This window comes from Bos indicus x Bos taurus, chromosome 21 (assembly GCF_003369695.1).
Source record: "Bos indicus x Bos taurus breed Angus x Brahman F1 hybrid chromosome 21, Bos_hybrid_MaternalHap_v2.0, whole genome shotgun sequence".
NCBI classification, from domain to species: Eukaryota; Metazoa; Chordata; class Mammalia; order Artiodactyla; family Bovidae; genus Bos; species Bos indicus x Bos taurus.
In genome coordinates this window covers 30954977-30972733 of record NC_040096.1, presented here as the reverse complement: position 1 = coordinate 30972733, position 17757 = coordinate 30954977, and the positions used below count along the sequence as shown (strand labels likewise).

Sequence of the window (17757 nt, the reverse complement as noted above, 5' to 3'; positions counted from 1 at the left end):
TCAAGAGTCTTCTCCAACACCACAGTTCAAAATTATCAATTCTTCAGTACTCAGCTTTCTTTATAGTCCAACTCTCACATCCATACATGACTACTGGAAAAACCATAGCTTTGACTAGACGGACCTTTGTTGGCAAAGTAATGTCTCTGTTTCTTAATATGCTGTCTAGGTTGGTCATAACTTTTCTTCTCAGATGGTAAAGAATCTTCCTGCAATGCAATGCAGGAGACCTGGGTTTAATCCCTGGGTTAGGAAGATCCCCTGGAGACGGGAATATGAACCCACCCCAGTATTCTTGCCTGGAGAATTCCCTGGACAGAGGAGCCTGGTGGCCATAGACTTTGGGGTCGCAGAGAGTCGGACAAAACGACTGAGCAACTTAACACTTTTACTTTGCCTTCCCTGGTGGCAATGGTGTGGGATTGCCTGTTAATTGCTTGGTTTTCCTGCCCTGTTCTCAAAACGGGCCCAAGCACCTCAGATTTTACCCTTCACCCTCCCTCTTATTATCTCCCTTCTTGAATATACCTTCCACTTTCATTGCTAATACATGTATTTTTATACATATAAAGCAAATTATCATGAGGTTTACATCTTTGGGAGAACTTTCACCTTAGTATCCTCCTCTGCCTTTGACGTCATTGGAAAGGATTCCTCTGACCAATCTAGTTAAAGCAATAACCTACCATAAGCATACACACCTGTTATCTTCTGTACAGAAACTATGTTTATTTGCGTTTTCATTATCCATCTCTCTGTTCCACCACTTTTTAAAATATGGCTTCAGTCCCTATGTAAACTATCTACTATTTATGTTTTAAGTTTCTTCAAGGGAGACGATTGACTAGGTCTGGATTAACGTGTAGTCATTTGCTCAGTCTCCTCCAAGAAAAGGTCCACAGGGTAGGGACTTTGTCCTCTTCATGTAGGTAAAAAATTTATTATTCAGAGTTCTGGGCTTTGAAAAGGAGGTAGCTTGAGAATGAGTTGTGGTTTGAGGTCTCTCCATTTCTGCTTCCCAGGCACATAGGAAGGAGAGCCAAGGCAAGATGGCAAGAGCCACATCCAGACGGTGTTCTGAAAGCATCCTTAGGTGGCAGTGTAACTTTTGGGATCTCTGAGGATCCCTGCCACCTTAGTTCATCCTGCAGAATTAAGCATTAAGAATTTTAAGTGAGAGGTAGAATTTATTAGGTCAAAAGAAGAGGGAGCCATTGAGATAAAAGGGCAGAAGTAAAAACGAGTTTAACAAGTGGCTGACAGAGTAGTTCTGTCTGGCCAGAGTGAAGCAGGCAATAAACGAAGGAAAAGAGGAAAGGTATTTTAGGCCAAATTTAGAACACTCTCAATGACAGAATTTTTTCTCTGTAGGTAGTGGGAAAAGAGGATTAAATTGATGTTTTAGGATGATGAAGCCTCATGATCTTCCATCCCACATGTTCCTCCTACAATGTGGCATGGATGCTTCCCACTGAGAGGTGCTGTGTCCCCTTGCCCTGAATCTGGGTGGGCGTGTGACTTCAATGGAAGTAATATCATATGACTTTCAAAGGCAGGTCATAAAATATATGTTCCTGTCTTGTTCTCTTGGGCAGGTGTTTCTTGGAACCCCAGCACCATGCTGTGAGGGAGCAGAGACCAAACGGAGAGATGTTCCACCAACAGCCCAGATGAGGTTCCAGCGTGTCCCGCAGATTTGTGAGTGAGGATTCCTCCAGATGATTTTAGTCCTCTGTCACTGAATCTCCCCCAGCCATGAAACCTTCCCCAGCATTCAGGTTTTCCCAGCTAAGGCCTCCGACATCGTGGAGCAGAGACAAGCTGTCCTAATGCCTGTCTGAATTCATGACCTGAAGACACCATAAGATTAAAAAACATTATTGAGCTTTTAAGCCACTAAGTTTTTGGTTAAATTGTCACACAGCAATATAATGTAATTACAGTTTTTATCTGCCCCTACCTAATATGAAGGATATAGCCCGCCAGGCTCTTCTGTCCACGGAATTCTCCAGGCAAGAAGACTGGAGTGCGTGGACATTCCCTTCTCCAGGGGATCTTCCCGACCCAAGAATCGAACCCAGGTCTCTTGCAATGCAGGCAGATTCTTTACTGTCTGAGCCAACCAGGAAACCTTAATATGAAGGATGTAGGTTGGATAATAAGACCAGAAACTAAAGCCCTGTTGCAGTCGAGAGGGGCTAAAAGCCTGGACAGGAAAAGATACTTGCAAGAGTAGAGTCTTTGCTGGACAAATGGTATTAATTCCCAAACCTAGAACTGGATTTTCTCCTCATTGGTGGAAAGAACCAAAGACTGGCACCTGTAGATGTGCGTTCATTCTAACAGTTCATCAGAGAGACCTTTATTAAGGGTGTGCTAGGGGCTGGGCAGGGAACTTGGTTCTGAAGATAATGAAATAAATATTATTCAGTTTATGCTACCAAAGAGTTTATAAGCCACATTGAACTGATTGACTGGAGATAAGCTGCAGCAAACCCCAAATAGTAAAATAGCAATGCAAGGCAGCACGTATTTAATTGAAAGGGTGGTCAGTAATATTTGTATACATAATTCAAGGAAAGAGAACCCATGTTAACTGGAGGACCAAACAAGTAGGAAATCTCGAACTCTCAGAAACCTAAGAGTTTCACGGTGTAAGAAAATGAATAGTGGTCTGGGAGTGAAATACAAGTTTTAGTTCAGTTTTCTAGTCCCCAGTTTCCTGAATGGTCAAACCAGATAAAAATCACAACCCCTTAAATTTGGGAAGCATAAGTATTTTTCTGTAAATCATCTCATTTGATTGTTCTAACACAGGGTGTGTGTTAGGTGAGCCCACAGGGAGGAGAGGAAGGGGGAGAGAGGAAGTGGTGTGGGTACCTGGTTCTCTTGGAGTAAACTCCTTCAACTTTTTAAGCATCTATTTCCTCATCTGAAAATGGGAATTAATCATAAGAGTACTTCTCTCATGGGTTTATAGTGGAGATTAAGTGAGATAATGCATGTAAAGTACTGTGATATAACATAAAATATATGTTTGGTCTTTGTCCCCTGTTTTAAAGCCTTTAAAACTCTTGTAATTTTCTGAGTGGTAGGGGAGAGAGGAGTGTCTTTTTTATTCATAATAAGCTGCTTTCAGCTACATCTGAATTTATGCTAACGAGGTGAGTCATGAAGGATGGGGGCTGGTTATGAACAGAACCAACCAAGGGACTAGAGGACTGGAACTTTCCCCCTGCCTTCTGGGGAGGGGGAGGGGAGGGAGATTGATTTAACCACCAGTGGTCAATGATTTGATCAACGATACCTACATAATGAAGTCACTATAAAAGCCCTAACCAAAGAGGTTCAGGAGCTTCTGGGTTGGTGAGCAGATCCACATGCCAGGAGCATGGTCCTCTGCAACTCGAGACAGACAGAGCTTCAGTGCTTAGGCCCCTTCTGGACCTCATCTTATACGCTTCTTCCTCTGTTCATCTTTTATTATTATACCCTTTATAATAAATTAATAAACATAAGTAAGCATTTCCCTGAGTTCTGTGAGCTGTCCTAGCAAATTATAGAACCCGAGGAGGGGGTCATGAGAACCCCCAACTTACAGCCAGTTGGTCAGAAGCACAACTTGGGACTTGAGGCTAGCATCTGAAGTGGAGGCAGTTTTGAGGGACTGGGCCCTTAACCTGGGGGGTCTGCTCTAGCTCCAAATCAGATCAGTCGCTCAGTCGTGTCCGACTCTTTGCGACCCCATGAATTGCAGCACGCCAGGCCTCCCTGTCCATCACCATTTCCTGGAGTTCACTCAGACTCACGCCCTTCGAGTCAGTGATGCCATTCAGCCATCTCATCCTCTGTCGTCCCCTTCTCTTGCCCCCAATCCCTCCCAGCATCAGAGTCTTTTCCAATGAGTCAACTCTTCGCATGAGGTGGCCAAAGTACTGGAGTTTCAGCTTTAGCATCATTCCTTCCAAAGAAATCCCAGGGCTGATCTCCTTCAGAATGGACTGCTTGGATCTCCTTGCAGTCCAAGGGACTCTCAAGAGTCTTCTCCAACACCACAGTTCAAAAGCATCAATTCTTCGGCGCTCAGCCTTCTTCACAGTCCAACTCTCACATCCATACATGACCACAGGAAAAACCATAGCCTTGACTAGACGGACCTTTGTTGGCTGCAAATAGTTAGTGTCAAATTGCTTAATGTGAGGGGAAAACCCCACATGTTTAGAGTGAGAATTATTGTGAGAGTAGAAAGAGTTTTCTTTTAAATACTTAATACTCAATAAATATTGGTTTTTATTGTACACTGCTAAACAGTACAGCAGGAAGGATATGGATTTGATCGTCATTTACTGATCTAAAATTCTGATTCCTAAGAATCAGATCACTGACTGAATATGAGAGGCAAAAAGAAAGGTACTCCAGTATTCTGAGTTTGGGTAACCTGGTTCATTCACTTAGTAGACATTTATTAAGTCTTTTATATGTGCCAAGCCCTGTGCTGAGAACTTTGCATTAATCGCTAAGAAATCCTCACACTTACTCCTTCAAGTAAGTGTTACAGGAACTGTAAGATAGGTGCTACTTCACCTTCACAGACAAGGAAACTGAGGCACAGAGAAGTTAAAGATGAACATAAGAATGATACAAATGAGTGATACAAAATTCAGAGACCTAGTTTGGAGAGAATAGATAGCTCTGTAGGTAGGTGGTTAGATGGTTTTACATATATATTCTCATATATATCAAAAGAGATAACTACCAAAAAGGTGTTTGAATGGCCAGGGTTCTAGACTTGAGTCGTCCACAGAGAATGGAGAGCTACAAACGACAAGACTAAGTAAATGACTATTTACTGTTTATCACACTAAGGGAGACATGACCAGAAATCAGTGAAGGAAATACAGTGTATGAATAAAGTCAGGTTTACATAAGCTATGTTCTCCAATATTATATATTCATATGAAAAGAAACATAAATGGTAGAGGATTTTAAAATATCTGCTTGGGGTCTTTCTTGGTATCAGCATGAAAACTGTTTAGATACCTCATGAGTTAGTGGCCTTGTCTGGGTGTCTTATTTGCTTACTTGCAGTTCCAGTGAGTGCTGGCATCTGCCTCTGGAGTTTCAGTTTCAACTGCCCTCTCAGACAAGTTAAAGCTTTCTCTTATGAATACTACATCTGTTTTCTCCTAAGGCCTCTTAGTGTGTGCCTTATTTTCTCCAGCCTTTCTTCTAGGATACATTAATTTGAAAATATTTTTAAAGACCATGGGAAAGGCACTATACCAGTGTAAGAATGGATGAAAGACAAAAAAACAATGTACATGGTTTCTGCCCTCAAATAGCTCTTAGACTAGATGATTATACAGCCATCACCCATGACACCAAGTGATGTACTGTACAAAAGGCAGAGTTCAAAGAGATTCTGAACAATGAAGAGATGGGAGAAGGCTTCACAGAACTGGTGATATGTTAACTAGGTCTGTATGTTGCATTCACTTATCTAAAATATGTGAATATATCTATACATATATAGTCCTTTCAAAGTTAAAAAAAATCATTGATCTTGAGAGATTATTTGATTCAAAATATCACTCTGCATGTTTGATACACAAGGTAAGTGAAACCCATAGAAAGACATGCTTTCTCATGCAGTACTTTCTTAGGTTAAAAAAATGGTCATGAAATTATTAGAAGACCTTAGTGGTTACATGTGCATTGATATGTTTCATCAATTCATCTTTAACTGTGCAGGAAAACGGTCCTATTGGCTCTTCATTACCCAAGTTAATGTGAATTTTTATCTAGTCACATGGAGATCCCAGATTCATAGGATTTGGCAGTTTCAAACCAGATTTCTTCTACAGCTTTCCGGCCCATGTCAAACATTTGCTGTAAGTGCTTCCACCCGGTTTTTGCAGTAATCATGAGATATTCTTCATTCTCTGGGTATAGCTGGCAAGAGTATGCAGCTAGGACAAGTGACTGACAAAAACGACTGCATACAAGTAGAAACAAAGCACCTCTCTCCACAGGAGTCAGTGGGACCACACTTTCAAACCCAGCAAGGACATGGCCTCCTACTTGTATAGGAGTCTTGCTTTCAATCATCATGTACATGATGGTGATCGCCACTTCAAACACGTAGTAACCGTAGCTCATGTCATCAAAATCTAAAATCCCAGACACCTGATATACGGCATCTCCAAAGGCTGACTCGCTGGACACTATTAAAATGTTGTGGTCGTTAAGATCTCCGTGATTGATACCTGAAAGGAGAAAAATTAAGCCAAGTAAAAACAGTTGTTTAATACCCTAATTCATTCTCTTTCCATTACTCTTTCTCAGATGGTGATGGTGGTTTTGTTACTAAGTCATGTCCAACTCTGCGACCCCATGGACTGTAGCCCACCAGGCTCCTCTGTCCGTGGGATTTCCCAGGCAAGAATGTTGGAGTGGTCTGCCATTTCCTTCTCCACTTTCTCAGGTTTGGGCATTCAAATAATTTGATGAGCAATCAGAGATGAAGAGCTAAACCCTCTTTTTCTTGAGAAATAAAACAACTTCCTCTGAAAAGGATAAAAGCAGTTAATTTGGTGGTTGCTTTTGCTTTTCATCAATACAACAACAGAAGAGGGAGACTGTAGTCATTGCAAACACCTAATTTTGGCTCTGAGCCAATGAAAATTGAAATGTTTCATCAATTCATCTTTAAGTTCTTTACCCTTTACTTGTCTAATATATATAGATATATGCATATATACATTCATGTTATTATAAGAAGCAAAGAGTCCTAGAATGGACCAGATGTGCCTTTATTTTAACCTAGAAAAGAAATTTCTGATGACAAAGTAATTCTGAATTTCTCTAGTCTTCTGATAACTGGAATAGATGATGTTATTTTAAGTCAGTACCACTCAAAGTGGGGGCCTGTGGCTAGTGCTGGCCCACAAACTGTTATTAGTCTGCATTAGAATAAAAACAGACATTAAGACTGTTTTATTTTTCATCAAAGAGTATGACGGGGCCTTATCTCATTAACAGTATAGCCCAGTTTGGATGTTGTCAAACTCGCATGGTAAATCATGTGTGGTATGAGCCATGAACTAATCTTGAACAGTAGGGCCAAATGTATCAGGCTTCAGGGAGTTGGGAGAAAAACCCAAACTTGTCTTTTACAATGGAGAGTTTGAGAAGCACTGATTTAAACCACTGAGTGAGGACTGGGAGGAGATGGGGATGTCTGTGCACACTGTCACGTACTTTATAATAAGTACATGATACAAAGTCCAGAATATTAGCTTTTAAATATAACACTGATTTCTTCTCTATGACTTCAGATCAGATCAGTCGCTCAGTCGTGTCCGACTCTTTGCGACCTCATGAATCGCAGCACGCCAGGCCTCCCTGTCCCTCACCAACTCCCGGAGTTCACTGAGACTCACATCCATCGAGTCAGTGATGCCATCCAGCCATCTCATCCTCTGTCGTCCCCTTCTCCTCTTGCCCCCAATCCCTCCCAGCATCAGAGTCTTAGGGTTGTGTAAATCATGCTTAAGTGATGTAGTACAGTTGGTGGCCTGTAGAAGCAATGAATATTAGTGTAAACTACATGTTTCTGATATGATGGTGGGCAAGAATCCCTTAGAAGAAATGGAGTAGCCATCATAATCAACAAAAGAGTCCAAAATGCAGTACCTGGATGCAATCTCAAAAATGACAGAATGATCTCTGTTCATTTCCAAGGCAAACCATTCAATATCACGATAATCCAAATCTAAGCCCTGACCAATAATGCTGAAGAAGCTGAAGTTGAATGGTTCTATGAAGACCTACAAGACCTTTTAGAACTAACACCCAAAAAAGATCTCCTTTTCATTATAGGGGACTGGAACGCAAAAGTAGGAAGTCAAGAAACACCTGGAGTAACAGGCGAATTTGGCCTTGGCGTACAGAATGAAGCAGGGCAAAGGTTAATAGAGTTTTGCCAAGAAAACTCATTGGTCATAGCAAACATCCTCTTCCAACAACACAAGAGAAGACTCTATATGTGGACATCACCAGATGGTCAACCTCGAAATCAGATTGATTATATTCTTTGCAGCCAAAGATGGAGAAGCTCTATACAGTCAGCAAAAACAAGACCGGGAGCTGACTGTGGCTCAGATCATGAACTCTTTTTTGCCAAATTCAGACTTAAATTGAAGAAACTAGGGAAAACCACTAGACTATTCAGGTATGACCTAAATCAAATCTCTTACAATTATACAGTGGAAGTGAGAAATAGATTTAAGTAAGAAATAGATTTAATCTAGAAATAGATTAGATCTGATAGAGTGCCTGATGAACTATGGATGGAGGTTTGTGACATTGTACAGGAGACAGGGATCAAGACCATCCCCAAGATAAAGAAATGCAAAAAAGCAAAATGGCTGTCTGAGGAGACCTTACAAATAGCTGTGAAAAGAAGAGAGGCGAAAAGCAAAGGAGAAAAGGAAAGATATACCCATGTGAATGCAGAGTTCCAAAGAATAGCAAAGAGAGATAAGAAAGCCTTCCTCAGTGATCAGAGCAAAGAAATAGAGAAAAACAATAGAATGGGAAAGACTAGAGATCTCTTCAAGAAAATTAGAGATACCAAGGGAACATTTCATGCAAAGATAGGCTCAAAAAAAGAACAGAAATGGTGTGGACCTAACAGAAGCAGAAGAGGTGGCAAGAATACACAGAAGAACTATACAAAAAAGATCTTCACAACCCGGGCCACAGGACTGGAAAAGGTCACTTTTCATTCCAATCCCAAAGAAAGGCAATGCCAAAGAATGCTCAAACTATCACACAATTGCACTCATCTCACACGCTACTAAAGTAATGCTCAAAATTCTCCAAGCCAGGCTTCAGCAATACGTGAACCATGATCTTCTAGATGTTTAAGCTGGTTTTAGAAAAGGCAGAGGAACCAGAGATCAAATTGCCAACATCTGCTGGATCATCAAAAAAGCAAGAGAGTCCCAGAAAAACATCCATTTTTCCTTTATTGACTATGCCAAAGCCTTTGACTGTGTGGATCACAACAAACTGTGGAAAATTCTTAAAGAGATGAGAATACCAGACCACCTGACCTGCCTCTTGAGAAATCTGTATGCAGGTCAAGAAGCAACAGTTAGAACTGGACATGGAACAACAGACTGGTTCCAAATAGTGAAAGGAGTACGTCAAGGCTGTATATTGTCACCCTGCTTATTTAACTTACATGCAGAGTACATCATGAGAAACGCTGGACTGGAAGAAGCACAAGCTGGAATCAAGATTGCCGGGAGAAATTTCAATAACCTCAGATATGCATATGACCTAGATAGCATACTGAAGAGCAGAAACATTACTTTGCCAACAAAGGTCCGTCTAGTCAAGGCTATGGTTTTTCCAGTGGTCATGTATGGATGTGAGAGTTGGACTGTGAAGAAAGCTGAGAGCCAAAGAATTGATGCTTTTGAACTGTGGTGTTGGGAGAATACTCTTGACAGTCCCTTGGACTGCAAGGAGATCCAACCAGTCCATTCTAAAGGAGATCAGCCCTGGGTGTTCTTTGGAAAGAATGATGCTAAAGCTGAAACTCCAGTACTTTGGCCACCTCATGCGAAGAGTTGACTCATTGGAAAAGACTCTGATGCTGGGAGGGATTGGGGGCAGGAGGAGAAGGGGATGACAGGGGATGAGATGGCTGGATGGCATCACCGACTCGATGGACGTGAGTCTGAGTGAACTCCAGGAGTTGGTGATGGACAGGGAGGCCTGGCGTGCTGCGATTCATGGGGTCGCAAAGAGTCGGACATGACTGAGCAACTGAACTGAACTGATGCAGATGACACCACTCTTAAAGCAGAAAGTGAAGAAGAACTAAAAAGCCTCCAGATGAAAATGAAAGAGGAGAGTAAAAAGTTGGCTTAAAGCTCAACATTCAGAAAACTAAGATCCTGGCATCCGGTCCCATCACTGCATGGCAAATAGATGGGGAAACAAAGGAAACAGTGGCAAACTTAATATTTTTTGGCTCCAAAATCACTGCAGATGGTAACAGCAGCCGTGAAATTAAAAGATGCTTACTCCTTGGAAGGAAAGTTATGGCCAACCTAGACAGCATATTAAAAAGCAGAGACATTACTTTGCCAACAAAGGTCTGTCTAGTCAAGGCTATAGTTTTTCCAGTGGTCATGTATGGATCTGAGAGTTGGGCTATAAAGAGAGCTGAGCACCAAAGAATTGATGCTTTTGAACTGTTGTGTTGGAAAAGACTCTTGAGAGTCCCTTGGACTGCAAGGAGATCCAACTAGTCCATCCTAAAGGAAATCAGTCTGTTGCTGAAGCTGAAACTCCAATACTTTGGCCATCTGATGCGAAGAACCGACTCATTGGGAAAGACCCTGATGCTGGGAAAGACTGAAGGCAGGAGGAGAAGGGGATAACAGAGAATGAGATGGTTGGATGGTATCACTGACTCAATGGACATAAGTTTGGGTAGACTCTGGGAGTTGCTGATGGACAGGGAGGCCTGGCATGCTGCAGTCCATGGGGTTGCAAAGAGTTGGACACAACTGAGCAACTGAACTGAATTGAACATGTTTCTGATACGGGGATTCATCATGATTGATGGTATGTCATAGTTTCACTGACAATATTTTTTCTTCCCTAGAGGTTCATAAAACAATTTGATATTTGTACAGTGAACCGGTATTTTAGAATCAATGAAATAAATTACTTCATGAATGCAATCTGTATATGTGGAAACCTCTCTTATTTCATTGCTTTTTTTTCACATGTCCAGTGGCCTATTAAGAAATGATACAGCTACTTAGTGCTTGGAATAAAATAACAGAAGTAGCTGAATTTGAGAATTAATAAAAGGAAAGAGTTCTGATCAAGATGGCAGAGTGAATTCATACTTTGATAACCCCAATATACATATCAATGATAAAAATAAAAAGAGAAATCAATAGATATACAGCCAGCCTCAAAACCAAGATAGATTTATACACTACAAACAGAAGAGAAATGCCCAGCACAAGTGAGCAGTCAGCGGGAATAAAGCCGCAGGCTTGCCTATTGTGTTCCAGATCAGCACTATGCTTTCCCCTTTGAGAGAAGGAACTTAAAATGCTACCTGCTGGGTGGGAAACACGCTCACCACATGAAACTGGAGGCAGTGAAGAGGGCCTCCTGACTCAGAAAAGCAGGACCAGATCTGCTGCCAGCCCACTGCTTAGACTGCTGCAGTTCCAAGGAGGGAGGAGGACAGAAATATAGCCTTGAAACCCAATGCCAAACCTGGGTGCTATGTGAATATATCCTGTGCCCAGTTACTGAAGTTACTGAAGTCTTTGGTTTAGTGTCTATGGTCAGTTTCTTGTTCTTGCTCATGGTAACTTATTTACCTGTGTGCTGATATAGAGTATGGCCCAAGGCAGTTACTGTAGAAAAGTAATCAAGAAGAACTTCTAAAACTGAAAAATACAATGAATAGATTAAGAACGCAATGCTTGGGTTTAAGAGATTAGACATAGCTAAAGAGATTCAATAAGCTACAGAATAGGATAGAAACTTATCCAAATGCAGCATGGGCAGAGAAAAAGAGAAGGTAATATACACAGAGGATTCAATGAGAAGGCGTAATATGAGCTTAATTGGAGTCTCAAAAGGAGAAAAAAGGGATAAAGATGCAGAGGCAAGAATTTTCTATAAATGATGAAAGACAATGTTCACACACAGGTTTGAAAAACCCAAGTAAGGTTTAAAAAAAAAAAAATCTGAAAAGCAACTCAAAGGAGAAAAAGACACATTATCTTCAGAGAAACAACAGACTGAGAGCTGGCCTCTCAGCAGCGATGGAAGCTAAAAGACAGCAGAATTCTAAAATTCTAAACCCATGAGATCTAAAATTCTATAGGCTGTGAAAATATCCTTCAGGAATGAAGACCAAATAAAAACATTCTCAGACAAAATCAGAGAAAGTTCACCATTAGAGAACTGCATCAAAGGAAATTCAGAAAGATGTATTTTGGGCAGGAAGAAAATGATTCCAGACAGAAGGTTTGGGGTGCTGGAAGATAAACAGTGAATTTATAAGTAAATCTAAATAAACTTGACTCTAAAACAAAAATAATAATGTTTTTGGTGGTGAAAATATATAGAATGAAAGTTTACTAAAACAGTAGCATATGAGTCAGGAAAGAGATAAATGAAATTAAATTATTTTAAGGTCCCTGTATCAGACTTTGATAAGTTGAAGTAGCATGTTAGACTTTATAAGGTAATCATTCAAAGCATATAATTTTCTGGAGAGAGAGGAAAAAAAGACAAAAATAATTAGCACAAAAACAATTCACTCAAAAGAAGGGAGAAAGAAAAGAAAAAATGTGAAAGAGAGAAAAAATCAAGTGAACAAAAAATAAGATGGGATAGCTATATAATGTCAGATGGAGTGGATATTAAGGCAAAAAAACAAGATAAATAAAGAAGGATACTTTATATTGATAAAAGATTCAGTTTTCTAATAAGATGACAATTCTAATTTTAGGTGCACAGTGCCTTGAAATATATAAAGCAAAATTTGACAGAAATACAAATAAAAATAGGCAATTCACAGTTAGAGTGGGAGATTTTAAACACACTTGTCTTGATCATTGTTAGAGCAAGCAGACAAAAAGGTAAGCCAATGGTATAGAAAATTTAAACAACAAGATTAATGATTTGACCTACTGGACATATTTGTACCCAACACCTACTGAATACATTCTGTTTAGCATACAGGGAGCACTTAAAAAAATTACCAAATGCTTCACTATGAAGTAAATGTTAAGAAATTTCAAAGTACTGAAATCATATAGAGCTGTTCTGCCCCACATGATAGCCACTGGTCGTAAGTTGCCTTTTAAATAAAATTGAAAGTTCAGTTCCTTAGTTGCACTAGCCAGATTTCAAGTGCTCAGTAGCCACACAGAAGCTATTATATTAGATAGCACAGATACAGAACATTTCCATTTGTTGAAGAAAATTCTACTGGACAGCACTGATACAAAGGATATTCTCTGACCATAATGCAACAGTAGAAATCAACAGTAAAAGGATAACTAAAATTTTCATCACATGTATCTTTTATTGGTCTATATAAATGGAGAGATAGACCAATGTTCATGGATTAGATTACTCAATCTTATAAACACACACATTTTCTCCAAATATATATATATTATATTTATTCAGTCCACATCTAGCCAAAATCTCAACAAAATTTTTCTTTAAACATGACAAGCTGATTTCAAAATTGATATGGAAATGTAAAAAGACCAAAAAAAAAGTCAAGACCCTCTTAAAGAAGAACAAGAAAATGAAAGGACATGTTTTATCAGGTATGAAGACTTTAAAAGTTAAAGAAATTAAGATAGTGTAGTAATCTTTAGGGATGCTCAAAGATTCCAGTTATCTTCCTTCCAGTAACATGCTGGGTTGTCAGTTCCCTGTTTTCCAAAAGTTGTTAGCAGCAGTGTGGTATTTTTTGGCCACTACATGTAACAGAAGTGACATCACTTCAGGGCAGATGCTTTAAGATTCAGCATATAATCTGCTACATTCTCTTTCTCCATACTAATATCCCAGCTGGTGAAAGTTTTATCAGTCTAACTCCCAAAGTAAGAATACACATAGCCCCCGTCAATCAAGACCTGCAGCTTGTGTTGGAACTAAACCTTTGTTATTTAAGTCCACAAGAATTTGGGGGTTATTTGTTACTGCAGCATAACCTAGCCTAGCTGATACACAATGTGTTATGGGTGCAGAGATAGACAAATAGACCAATAGGGCAAAATGCAGTCCAAAATCATATTTGATTTACAATAGAGCTGGTACTGGAAAATAAGGGGAAAACTGCTTTTCAATAAATGTTGGTGAGAAAATTTATCAGGCTTAAGAAAAATCACACTATATAAAAACAAATTCCAGATGTATTAGAGTCCTATTATAAAGGAAAAAAAATTTTTAATTTTTTTGGGCTCCAAAATCACTGCAGATGGTGACTGCAGCCATGAAATTAAAAGATGCTTGCTCCTTGGAAGAAAAGCTATGACCAACCTAGACAGCATATTAAAAAGCAGAGATATTACTTTGCCAGCAAAAGATCTGAATAGGCACTTCACAAAATAATTTATCCAAATGGCCAGTAAATTGGGAACTACACATTAAAACCACAATAAGCAAACATTAACACATCAGATCGGCAAAATTGAAGTCTGATGGTGCCAAGATTGTAGAGGAATAAACTCTGCTAGTAGTAGTACAAAGTCATAAAGTGGTTTGGCATATCTCTGAAGTTGAATATGGACATGAACTATGGACCTAGCAATCCTACCCCTGAGCTCATGAAGTCATATACCCAAAGAACTCATGAACACATATACCAAGAGACACAAGAAGATTCATAGAGCACTGTTCTTAACAGACTAGAACTGGAAACAACTCAAATATCTTTGAAGAGAGGAATAGCTAATGTGTGGTATATTTATGAATCACGTGCTCTACAATAATAAAAGTCACATGCGATAATGCAGTAATAGTGCAGTCACAATGCAGTAATAAATGGTCACATGCAACAACATGGATAGTCTTAGAGAAGTAATTTTAAGCAAAAAAAAAAAAAAAAAAGGCGGGGAGGAAGACACAAGTGACTATATACTGTAGGGAGACAGACAAGAGCAGGGAGACCAGTTAGGAGGCTACAGCAATAATCCTTAGTCTTTGGTGTTTTTTTAATGGCAGCCTGAGCCAACTAATACAGAAAGCAGAGGACGAAAGGATGTGCACTGCCTAGCCTCAGCTTTGCAAGAGACGCCCCCTTTGTTCTTTGCCCTTTGACTAGTACTTCATGTTGGGTCAGAAAGCTCATTACACCCCAAAGAAATTGTTGCCCATGTACTTAAGGAGATATGCCTTGGCATGCTCATTGCAGCATCATATATATATATATATTCACTACTGTATCCCCACATTAAGAACAGTGCCTGGTATATAGAATGCACTGCTCAAGCAATATCTGCTGAATAGATGAATGCTCTTAATATAGAAAATTCTAGAATTGGAAAGGCCTTTAGACATTGACCACACTATCTAAAGTTCTAAATGACTTTGACCATCAATGAACAAATGGGGAAGAGCTCAGAGAAAAATGACAAGTTGCCACTATCAGGCTGAGAGAGGACCCCTGACTCCAGTCCAGACCTCTTTCACATAGTATGTGTCTGAAAGTGACTTGATGGCCATCCAGAGGAGTAGCTCTCAATTTTTTTTCCTTTAAAAAAAAAAAAAAAATATATATATATATATATATAAAGGAACCAACCTAAAAATCCACTAACAAGAGAATAGACTCCAAAAATTACATTCAAACAAATCAGAGTATACACACACACACACACAATGGAATATTATTCAGCAGTTAAAACTCATCAACTAAATGAACTAGAACTACATCTGTTAAATGGATCAATCTGAAAAACATAATGTTGAATAAAAAACCAGTTTGCAGGACGATAATATACAGCATGATGCCATTTATCTAAAGTCTGAAAGTATGCAAAATACTATAAAGGTAATTTATAAATACATATGTTATAATATTAAAGGGCTTCCCTTGTGGCTCAGCTGGTAAAGAAGCTGCCTGCAATGCGGGAGACCTGGGTTCGATCCCTGGGTTGGGAAGATCCCCTGGCGAAGGGAAAGGCTACCCACTCCAGTATTCTGGCCTGGGGAATACATGGACTGTATGAGTCCATGGGGTAGCAAAGAGTTGGATACAACTGAGTAATGTGAAAAGATGTATGCAAATTTAGTAGGGAGGGGAGAGGCAGAATCATGTAAATTTAGAGGGGCTTCAAATTTAGCAATTTTAAGGGAGATGAAAGTGTTATTCTTTAAAAGCAATAGGACCAAATATGACAAAGTCATTTGAAAAGACCCTGATGCCGGGAAAGATTGAGGACAGGAGGAGAAGGGAGCGACAGAGGATGAGATGGTTGGATGGCATCACCGACTCGATGGACATGAGTTTGGGTGAACCATGGGAGCTGGGGATGGACAGGGAGGCCTGGCGTGCTGCGGTTCATGGGGTCGCAAAGAGTCGGACACACTGAGCAACTGAACTGAACTGATTAAGACTGATAAAGCTAAGTTGTACCTCCATACTTTTCTGATGGTTTGAAATTTGACACTTTAAAAATTAAGAAATACACTTACTTGATTGGGGGGGTGGGGTACTCACATTCTCTAAAATGACTTAGACTGGTCATCACTTCGTCCTTGAACAGCTGAATGACCTGTTCAACAATCTCTCGATTCCGATTCTGGCCCAAGGCATAGAGGTATTTCTCCAGAAGAGGAACACTTTTCAGATTCCAGATGAAGTTCTCCCGATGAAGACTACTTAGCTTTGGGTGATGGAATTTCTAAATCAAAAGCAAAGAAACTCTTAGACTCTTTGCCAACACAAGCACTGCTGAAGAGTTTTGCTGTGGGCTAGAAGACTACACCCTCTGAAGGGTGGGCCACGTGGGCCTTTGGAAGAGGGTTGGCATTCTCTCATGGTCACTGACTTGCTTAATTTACCTTAATCCACAAAGTGGTCAAAATATATTTGCCCAGGATCTCACAGTTTTGAGAGCACATTCCCCTCCCCTCACTGCCCATCCTCATAAGTGGGAGAAGGTAGGATTACCATCTGCAGACTACAAAGGAATGGAAGCAGCTCTAAAGAGATCTGCCCCGGGCCTCTGGTTCCCTGTTGGACTTCATCTTTGACAATGTTTTTCCACTCTCCTTCAAGCACACTGACCCTGACCTCCCTGCTTTTCAAGGAACACTCCAGGCACTTTCCCATCCCTTTTGTATTTGCTGTTCCCTCCACCTGGGGATCCCAGGAATCCATATGGCTAGTGAGGGGCTTTCCTGATGGCCCAGTGGTCAAGAATCCACCCATCAATGCAGGAGGCTCGAGTTGGATCCCTGATCCAGGAGGATCCCACATGCTGTGCAGCAACTCAGCCCGTTGGCCGTAACTATTACGCCTGTGCTCTAGAGCCTGGGAACCGTAACTACTGAGCCCACGTGCTGCAACTACTGAAGTTTGGCGCCCTTGAGTCTGTGCTCCGCAACAAAAGAAGCCACTGCGAGAAGCCTGCACAACGCAATGAAGAGTAACCCCTGCTCGCTGAGAGAAAAGCCAGTGCAGCAACAAAGACCCAGCACAACCAAAACCAAATAAAATTTTTAAATTACTAAAAAAAAAAAACAAAGACACGAAGTAAATAAAGATTTCATACATAATAGGTTCTCAGTAAATGTTTGTTGAATGTGAACTTTGCAGCTGATGTGCTTGACTTCTCTGGCCTTTCCATGTTCTGGCTCGATGCCATACCAACCTGAATTTCTGGTAGTTTAATCACTACTCTTTATTAGTCTGTCTAAATCTACCTCTTGTCATCTTCCTCACTCTACCTCTCATCCCAATTCCCATTTTTCAAACACCTTGTTTCCTCTACCATAAATCTGTGACTATACTTTTAAGCCTGCCCAGCATTTTCTTCTTTCTTGTACTTAAATGAATCTCCTGAGACTAACCTCCAGCTCATCTGTGAACAAAGCAATCAAATTCCAGTACAGGTCAGTTGGTGTCTTTACTTGTGAATGCCTTGACTTTGGCAATGACCACCCAAGCGCTCC

General features: G+C 40.3%; 1 protein-coding gene across 7 annotated transcripts in view; it reads right to left on the bottom strand.

Moving 5' to 3' along the window:
- Positions 1–4270: 4270 nt before the first annotated feature.
- Positions 4271–17757, bottom strand: part of HYKK (hydroxylysine kinase) — a 29203-nt gene continuing 15716 nt past the window's right edge. For 6 of the 7 annotated variants that reach the window (XM_027521321.1, XM_027521319.1, XM_027521320.1 and 3 more), the window contains 2 exons: positions 16301–16484; positions 4271–6266 (listed from right to left, as the gene is read on the bottom strand). In XM_027521321.1, the coding sequence (XP_027377122.1) occupies positions 5806–6266; positions 16301–16484 (645 nt within the window). In that variant the 3' untranslated portion in view covers positions 4271–5805. Of the gene's footprint in view, positions 6267–16275; positions 16485–17757 lie in introns of all 7 variants that reach the window. The other variant, XM_027521326.1, reaches the window with a different exon arrangement.